The 9,999-nt window shown below is 41.0% G+C and overlaps 1 protein-coding gene across 2 annotated transcripts in view; it reads right to left on the bottom strand.

Annotated features, from left to right (window-relative positions):
* The window catches only part of nav2a (neuron navigator 2a), a 319,405-nt gene extending 309,969 nt beyond the window's left edge, over positions 1-9,436 (bottom strand). For both annotated transcript variants that reach the window (XM_080885572.1, XM_080885574.1), the window contains exons 1-2: positions 9,326-9,436; positions 8,081-8,739 (exon numbers count right to left, since the gene is read on the bottom strand). In XM_080885572.1, the coding sequence (XP_080741698.1) occupies positions 8,081-8,161 (81 nt within the window). In that variant the 5' untranslated portion in view covers positions 8,162-8,739; positions 9,326-9,436. The remainder of the gene's footprint in view (positions 1-8,080; positions 8,740-9,325) is intronic.
* Positions 9,437-9,999: the final 563 nt, after the last annotated feature.

The following is a 9,999-nucleotide window of genomic DNA, read 5'->3' as shown; positions in this document are numbered from 1 at the left end:
AATTCACGGCCACCTGCTAAAATGATTACCAGTTTTTTTCTCGTGTGAACACACAACGGTCATAGCAAAGAAGAAATCCCATCACCGCAGGAGCGAGCTGAAGCACCTGTTCATCAGCTGAGCACCTCCTCTGAAGCAGACCGAGCCAGATCCTGCCCACTGACCCCCAGACAGGGATTACAATGTTGTGCAGGTCAGGACAGCAAGACCATCACACACCCTGCTGGTTGTGTTCCTGACACAACCAGCTCTTCTTCTGTCCGAGCTGTCACACATAGCACAAAAAATGAACTCTAATGAAAATTTAGAAAAATTGACATATTGTTGATTTGTGTGTTTCAAGTATAGCTTTACACTCTCGCTGATTACTGTTTAAAAAAAAAAGTTAATCATCGGTTTTTCAGAACGTTTATTTTCAAGCAGGGGAGAAAATTAATGGAGGCCTAAGGAAAAAGTACCATCTTAAATGAAAAGAACTGTTCATGCAAATAAAACTGGGGGGAGAGATTTGTAATTTTATGTGCACACTTGCATTTCATTTGATTAATTCATCTTTTATTTCGTTAGAGGAAATTACGTTGTAGTTTCCACATATTGATTCCACAGTACGACTGCTGTGTTTGACTCCAGGCAACAAAGTGCTTTCTCCATGAGTGAAGTTCAAGGAAAACTGTGCGTGTGCTTTGATGTGGCAAGAGATGATTTTCAAACCATTTATGTTTAGTTAAATTAATTATTTATGTCATTCAAAATTGATTAACGACAAAAAAATGGACACCGTGTTAAGCAGTATTATTGTGGTTGGTCTGAAGAAGGTTTCTTTCTAGGGTCATGAAGGATGTCCTTCCTGACTGGAAGCTGAGTGGGCATGTGGTATTCGAGGGGTCTGACTTTTAAGAGGCCTGCACAGCCAATCGTGATATCCCATAACCAAAGACCAGTCCATCCCACTAGCCGCTGCCACCTGTCCTTCGCCCTCCCTCAGGGTGCATGGAGAGGGTGATGGCCAGATGGCTCTTGAGGGCCAAGCAGCCTCCTTAGTGCAGCATCCTCCCAACCCCCAGCCTCAGAGCTCCATGCCTGGTCCCAGCTCCACCCTCTGACCCCCTCCTCCCCCATCCTCTCCCATCCATAGTCCAAACCCCTGAGCCCCAGTGCTCGTCAGTGCTGCATGACTGGGAAAACACAGTCCTTCACTAAAATAAATCCCCGTCTCTGCTCCGCAGCTGCCTGGTTTGTAAGACACGTTTAGTCGGTGGCTAAGAGAGCCCTCATCTCTATTGGCAAACACTGTTCATGACATTAAGATGTTCACTATCACAAAGTGCCAGATCCTGCTCTTTCTTTACAGCTTAAATACAAATATTTAAAAGAAAAACTGTTTGTTTCAGCTAGCTGCTAAGTTTAAATAAGGTAACGAGCACTACAAGCCACGGTGATCACTAAAGATAGTGATCACTTATCTAAGTGCTACAGTCGGAGGGCAGCTAGCAAGGAGCAACTGTTATAGTCGGATAATGCCTACAATAGGATCTAAACAATCTCACAAGGCTGCTCATTTGTCATCGTGCTATCCTATCTCTCTGATATTACATTCAATTAGTTTCAGATACCAGCAGAGCAGGGCGCTTGGCATGAACAATCAATCAAACCCTGTCAATGACAAATTGTCACTCCTCTATTGCACTCCATATCTAGGCAACAGGCCAACATAACAGTGGAGAGATGATTCAGGACCAAATCTAATGGATGTCTCTACTTGGGGTCATATTACTGCAATGGTTCTTTTTGAGAGAAAAACTGAAGTCTCGTTATTCGAATCTGTTTGATGCCAGCAACAAATGATCATTTTCAGTGGTTTTAAAAGAAAAATTGAAAAAAAATATTTAAAAAAGCACCTTATAGAGCAAACTGCAGAGATGTATCTATAAATGCTTATTTCAGAGACAGGCCCAACTGTAGAAATCTGAGTGGTAGCACAGATGTTGTAGTCCCAATGAACAGGTTGGCAGATTAGGGAGGGTACGGCTACAGTGACCTTGGGCATATGTCTACCTAAACATCCAGGGTTGGAGAAGCCATTGTAGAAAAAACTGCAAATTGTTTATTTATTCTTTTCATGGTGCTTTGGTAATCTTCAGGATAAAACTAAAACATTCACAATGAAACATAACTATTTCAGTTCATCTGGACAGAGTTTTCAGTGGGAGAAATGTTTTGTCACCCATCCAAGTGACTTCTTCAGTCTCAGCTGACTTATAAACGATCAAGGAACTGACCTCACAGCCCATTGTTCATTCAGTAGGCTAGTGTCAGTCATTGTGCAAATGTACTGTTTATAAGGTTGGGGAAACCTGCAGTCAGCTGAGACTGAAGACGTCACTTGGATGAGTGCTGAAACGTTTTTCCCACTGAAAACAGAATCAGCCTTTTGGGATTTGCTTACCTGGATGATTGAGCATGCATCAAGAACTCTTTCAGCTTCAAGTATTATCAAAAAAGTAGGCTTTCCCAGCTCATATTTTCTTCATTCATTTTGTGGGCTGAGCATGTACTACGGATGAATCTACTTCGAAACTATTTTTACTGCCCAGAGTCACACAGAGAAAACCTCAGTTTATTTAATAAAACTTTCAACTGATATCAACTGCATATCTAACCTGCTTTAGGCATGCTTACTGTAGTAGTTAAAGAAAAGTGTCAGTGAGCTACTATTCTTCACCATCTACCACTGTGAAGATGGATGGATGGATTGATAGATGTTCACCCAGCTTACTGGGATTAAAAAAAATTAACTGAAACCAAGTCTGATATACTAGTGGTATTAAATAAGAGTGCAACTATCCACCATAACAATAATAGTAAGGTCTTTATTTATACATGTGTCATGGTATGCTGCTTCCATAAACAGCTGAAACAAAACAAAACACTGTCAGCTTAACTACTATAGGGTCAGTATCCTATCAACAAGTCTCATCGAACCGTTTTAAAGCTGGAATCACTAGAGGCCGTCATCTGTGGAAAGGAAACTCGAAACGTCGCTAAACAGGCCTCTCCCACTGTGTATAAAATGTGTCCTGAGATTACAGATTAAGTCCACCCTATGAAGAACATAAACAAAAGCCATGTAGCGTTTCCCACTCCTCTGTGACTCTTAGCTAATTATGAGGCTGTTAGAGAATAACTGCAGCAGATCAACACGCGCATCCACTGTAAACACCTCATTATCCTACAGAACCCCACCCAACCGTATCAAACACTCCTTAATGAGCAGTCAGAATAGCTGGTGAAAATAAATACATAATTTCCAGCGGCTCTGATTGAGCAATTAGTGTCAGAATCCTTTTTATTCTCACGTAACTGAATCAATAAGAGATTCCATTACACAATTCTCTCTGTCACCTTCTGAATGCCCTTCATCGTCTCTCGGACTTGCTAGTGAGAGGGCGGAGGTTAAGATCTAATGTCAAACCAGTAATGAAATCTTGCCCACTTTTTTAATTAGTGTCTTTTTGACTGTCAGCTTGAGGCTGGTGCTTTCTCAGCATAATGAATCCTGATTTGCGTTCTGTCTCTGTGGATAATAGAAATGTTGGAAGCGCTGCTTTTTCACCAAACATGTAGACAGCATGGCTAAGAAAAACAGATTTAAGTCAACACTGCCTGAACCTTTACCATATGTTTGACATTTGTGTTGTAAATGTGTAATGTCTCAAAAATCAAGTGTGAGGTCAGGATATAAATCAGCCAGCAGTTCAATAACAGAGAATTCAGTGTTTCATTAGCACTCTCTCAGGAGTGAGGCTGTATGGGAGCCTGGGATATCCCACCTACCAGCAGACGCAACAGAATTGTTCATTAAAGATCAACTTCTTCTCTTTTGTTGCTCTTCAATAAATTAAGCATGCCTGTCTAGACCTCTAGTTCACAATCATTGAAATCTCTACAACCCAATTTCACGCTGGCTCCCACAACTCTGTGTTACAGAGCAGAAACAATGCATGAATATGTGCTGCAAAGTGTTGTTGTCAGAGGAAACCCAACTTTTATCAAAAATGTGGGGCAACATTTTCAGAGTTACACATTACATTCTCATGGTTATAAAATTACCTATATCTGTGTTAGAGGCAGCTTTTGACTCCCAAAAGATGTTATGTTATTTACAGTTTTAGCCGAGACCTAATGGAGAGGTTGTTGTCTGTCCAAGGATCATCAGATAAAACTTTTAATGTGACTTAATTTTATGGCAGTTTTTACTGAGTGTTGAACTTTCCGCTTCCACTTGTAGATTCTTCAGTGTTGTTAAAGCGTTAAGGATGAAACTTGCCACTACTTCAACAACAGTGGCACAGCACTGACTTCCTGTTATTCAGTATCCTTCAGTGGTATCCCAGAAAAGGAGAAATTTATTTCTATCCAGTAAAACTTGTAAGAACTAATTAACCTAATGGCTTTTGCAAAAATGCTGCTAAGTAACAGTACAATTGCAATCCTTTCTTGCAGCTGGACAATTCCTAAGACTAAAGCTCTAACTTCAAGGAGTTCATGTTCAGTGAATAGCAAGTGGCTACATAAGGACAGGTTTCTGATAGTAACAAAAAACAGTGTTTCTCTTAATAAAACATCATTGCAATTAGGGCTGCTCAATTAATCGAATTTTAATCACGATTACGATCTGGGCTTTCAACGATCATTAAAAATGACTGAGCCGATTATTAGCCCCTCCCTAATTTATCCGCGACACCTTAAAGGCCGGTCCGTGAAAATATTGTCGGGCATAAACTGGTCCGTGGCGCAAAAAAGGTTGGAGACCGCTGATTAAGAGGACCCGAGGGAAGCTCGGAAAGCTAAGCAGAAGTTATTTGGAGAGTGACTGCCGTTGGTTGAAAAGAGAGTTAAAAAAAAACAAACTTCAGTGGTGTTGCACACTATTTTATATTATTTTTTTTAAAGTCATTGTTAACCCTTTAAAGCCGGTCAGAGCAGCACGCTCCATTTTGCGTAACTATTTTTAAATCCCTGTAGAACCTGAACCGTGTAAGCTAGCGCAATAATTTGTTTTGCATATGAAACCGGAGGAGTTGTACTTACATCTGATGCCATCAGCGGTTTCGTTCCACATATAGCTTTGCAAAAATTGCATAAAAAGCGCTTGCAGGAACAAAAACATAATATTCCAGAAACACGCTTTGCCGTTCCTATCAGCTGTTCGTAACACTTCCCACAGTGAAATGATGCACATGCTGTTTTCTTTGCAAATTTGCATCATAGGATTGTTTTTTGTTTTTCCTGCAGTATATAAAAATTGCTGTATCTCCAAAATAAAACTATGAAGACACTCAAAATAAATTTCCTGTTGTTGTAAACTATTTTTTGCAACTTTATTGTATTTAAAGTTTTGAGGGATAAGCCTCTTAAATTTCTCCAAGTAGAAATATATGTAAACAAAACAAAAGCGATTTTCAATTTTTTTTGTAGTTTATTGCACTTTTTTGCAATTTATGTAATTACTATGGACTTAATGCATACATATTATTAAAATATGGGCTATAACAGTTGTATTGATGTATAGCAACTTGAAATGCTCCCACAAATGGCACTACAGCATGTAAAAAAAAATAATATAAGCTCTGGTGGACTTGGTTCTATAGTAGGTCTTAAAGGGTTAAATAAATATCGTCAAATAATCGTGATCTCAATTTCAGTGAAAATAATCGTGATTATCATTTTTGCCATAATCGAGCAGCCCTAATTGCAATACAATAAAATGCATCCATGATTCTCTAGTACTTCCCGTGTACGTCCATGATTGCTACTCAGTGAACATTAATATATGAAGCAGGGGACATGTGACATAGTACATCTACAAAGAGAACAAAATCCAATTACCTCCTACTGGGGAGAGTATCACATATAGGATCTTGAACCCACACAGCCTAGGTAATTGCCAGGGGACATTGAATCTCTGCATGAAAGCCTGAGGTAATTCTCTCACAGTGGGTAGCTGTGTGTCAACGTTACTACATCAGTGCTTTCAGTTTATGTATGTTGCTTGATGTCCATTAAGAGGGAAGGTGAATATTAGCCCAGTGTAGCGCAACCTTTCTCTTTAGGGATGGCCAAGCGTCTGGCCTGCTCTGTTTTCCTATTGATGATGCCGTCACGTTTGCAGCTGGCTTCTAATGAACTAGACGTGTCGCTGCTGAGAACTCACTGAGCATGCAAAGGGCAACAAAAAAAAAAAAATCCCTTTATGAATGATATCAGGGTTAGTTACCATAGCAGCAATGAAGCAGATGGAAAAATCCAGATAAGATTTTTTTATAACCCCCCCCCCCACTGCCTGGACATCTTCCTCTTCTTTTTATACTGCTTTGTATCAGAGATGTAATGAGGGGAGATAACCTCTAAGGGGCAAGACTTTTTATAACCTTATTTTTGGGGCAAAGTCAGCAACAACTTTTTAGGTTTTATGACTGGTGCATCGATATATACAGTTTCTCTGTCCTGAGGATTATTGAGTTAAATCTATTTGTTATATTTACAGGGTATGTCAATATAAAGTTATATACTTACAATGTTTACAATTGCTCAATGTGTGCCTCTCTGGACACACGGGGTATTTCAATACAATCGCCAAACTCGTCATATACTTTTGCGAGCTTGTCTGAAGTCAATGCAGCCACTGCTGTTGTTATGCTACCTGCGAATCCCCTCTCTCTAAGTACATGTTTCATGTGATACACCTTGCTTCCATAAGGACCTTGCACTGCTCGCCTGATTTGTGACAAAATGGCAGTGAATGGCCAAAGACAGCGGACGCACAGCGGTCTAGAAGCTCCCTCTCAGACCCCTTTAATCACAATATGCAGAAAGGTTCTTATGGATTTTTGGCTTCAAGGTCCTCGTGTTGCTCGGTGTGTCACTTAGCATCCAGCGAGATACTCGGTAGCCTGGGAAACTGGAAAACAGCAGCTGGGACTTTGGTTGGATCAATTAATATTCATGTTCTACATATTCCCATGTGTCTAATTTAACACACCTGATCAAATCAATAATTTATGGGGTGACAAGAGGACATGGGATAAACAGGAAAGGAAACGGACCTCCTTCTTAAACCTAAACCCTGGTGCACCTATGGCAGGAATCTGACAGATCTGTACATAATTTGAAATCAAAACCTCAACAGCTGTCCATTTCTCAGCTGCTCTGGATGGTTGCTGCAATATGCTGGAACACAGACACAATCCCCAACCTGGAGAATTTGGGGTGCCCCTGTCTCATCTCTTAGCTATAAACACATTGTGCTGAGCGTGAGATACATACTCTGAACCATAAGTCAGTCGAGTCCCTGCCCATTGCAGCAGAGCAGGAGAAATTCACTCTGCCTCCCATCCTTAAATGAAGACTAATGCACTCTAAATCAGACATCTATTTAGGTCTGTCACCTGGTGCCTGTTCCAATCTGTCAGACCCGTGCAGTATCCCAGGCAAATGAGAATATCAACTCATCTCTATCTCCAAACAAAAGGAGGGTTTTTTATGTCCTACAGAGGACAATGTAATCATCTAAAACTCAAACCCTTACCAGCTTACAACAGCGCTACATCAACATCATGCAGAAAATGCGGAGCGAAGCTGAAACAGGGAAAATTGAGTCGTGGTATTAAGTGCTCTATCAATCTCAGCGCAGCAGACTGCTGAAGTAACTCACAACCACAAACCAAGGAAGAGGCCTCAAAGAGGAACCCACAGACTCCTTGACGCTTTCACTGATTGTTAGCTTTCAATCAATCACGCTTTGCTTCCCTTGCCTCCACAGTTTGTTTCCTCAAGAGGGTCAGGCAGACCTCTGAATCTCCTCCATGACAAAATGAATACTTTTTTTGCTCATGCATTGAACCAAACATTTTTACTAAAGGAGATAGCAACAGGTTTGTTTCCCTCATTGACGTCTCATGCATCACCCTGCCAAAAGTCAACTGTTAAAGCATGGCTTCACTGTAAGCTTGCGTACCCTCACACAGCCTTGTTGTACAGTAAAGCCAACAGAATCCCACACAAGTAGATACACACTCACCCTTTTCTGGTCCTCCAATCCATGCAGCACAGGCTTCCTCCTCTGGTGCTGTTGTGGGCTAGCCTCTGCTCCTGCCTCCATCTTTCCATAAGTAACTGAGTACTCACTCGGGCTCTCCCACAGCTAAATATCCCACCTTTTTTAACACGGAATGAAGGGAAATACCTGCTCAGAGTATTTCAGTCCCCGTCCCACTTAATTTCCACTTATGGTTCATGAATGTCTCTTTAAAGAAAAAAAAAGAACAATTGTCCTTCTTATCAGCTTTGCTTCATTATAAAGATGACACCGAGTCTCTGAGTGGATCCAACCTCGGCCACATGCTCCGTCTCAGTCATAATGTTTCTTGATGGTTTCTCTTTGAGGTTCCAGATCCCAAGGGGCTGACCTGAAGTGAGCATCAGGGCTGAGATGGGGAACTGGAAACAACCAGGAGGAACCCCTCTTCTAAAAACATCACAGCAGCAAGAGACCTTTGCTCTTGAAGAAGGCTGTGATCCTCGTGGTCTTCTCTGCTGCTATTATAACAAACCACAAAAATGTCGGCAGATTTCAGTTTCTTTGCAGCAAAAGGAGTCCACCCCCAAAAAAAGAACATCCAGAAAAATCTGATGTGGAGGAGCTGGTGTCACTCACAGCTCCGCGGTCACGTGTGGCACCTTGCAGTAAACAAGAGAAGAAGAAAACGGAGAAGACCGTGGTGACAAACTCATGTTTCAGCATCTTTACACACACGACCAAATTGCAGCCATACATGGGCTAACTATGATAACGACTAAATGATTTCGGAATCATTTAGTTTCCTGCTGACTGCTCAGCGATTACACGCTACAACCCATAATCTGAGTACGTTTCACGGCGCACAAACTAAAAGCCCACACCTGCTCCAGGTGTGGGCTTTTTAACCCTAAGAAAACAAAAGAAAAAACTTAATAAAACACAATTTGGCAACTTTCTAACGGTCTTTTAAACATGCTGTATACTTTCTGGACTTCTCTACACACAAAGCTGCTAACGCTACACTTTGACAACAGATACACGTTAACTCGAGAGTTAAAACAAACTGAACAAATTGCTTGCGAAGGTTTGAGCTACTGCAGCATCCCTGCAGGATAATCTGGGAGAGCTCACAGGCTGCCTGACACACCGGCTGCTGCTCTGAGCTGGTAGCAGTTGGCTGCTTTAAATAAACGAGAAGAAGAAATTCAATGAAAGAACTGAATTTGGTGTAAGATTGGAGCTCACCGCGCTCTCCTCTGTTTTCTTTGCCTTCCCCATGGAGAATGGTACCTGTCTCGTGCGCAGCGCGGTCCGCTCCTCTGGCTGAAAGCGGAGCAGCCCGCTGCCTCATTCACGTGCCGTCGGAAATGTTAATACTTGCGTGGGATGGATAGCAAAATGTCCGTGAAGGTTCTCAGTCATCCTGGACATCTAAGGAACTCAGAACTGAAGAAGCTTCTCGGATGAGAGGTGAAACGTCTTCAAGCAACTTAAAGAAGTCCAGACGCTTTTCTTTTCAAGCTCTTTAGACTAGCAAAATTGCTAGAATACTCGAAAATTAGATCTCCTCGTAGGCTATATTATTTGCAACCAAAATAGTTTTGTCTTAAAATGAGAGCTCATAATACGTTTACAATGATGAAAATGACTTTCAAGTGCCTCTGTATTAGAGTTAGCCTCTGTTTTACACATTCGTGTCTGTGATGTAAAACTTACATATTATTATTATTATTGATAATAATAATAATAATAATAATAATAATAATTATTATTATTATTATCATAGGCCCGCAGTTTTGAGGATGGCATTTTAAGTCTGTCGTTACAGATGCTGCGATACTGCGATCAAACAGTTGGGTTTTCTTTTCTTTTTCTTTCTTTTTTTTGTCAAAACGGTTCTTTTACTGTGTTTAACTAGC

Source organism: Rhamphochromis sp. 'chilingali' (assembly GCF_963969265.1).
Source record: "Rhamphochromis sp. 'chilingali' genome assembly, chromosome: 6".
In the NCBI taxonomy this organism is placed as follows: Eukaryota; Metazoa; Chordata; class Actinopteri; order Cichliformes; family Cichlidae; genus Rhamphochromis; species Rhamphochromis sp. 'chilingali'.
The sequence above is the reverse complement of the archived record's forward strand: the minus strand, read 5'-3'. Positions and strand labels throughout refer to the sequence as shown.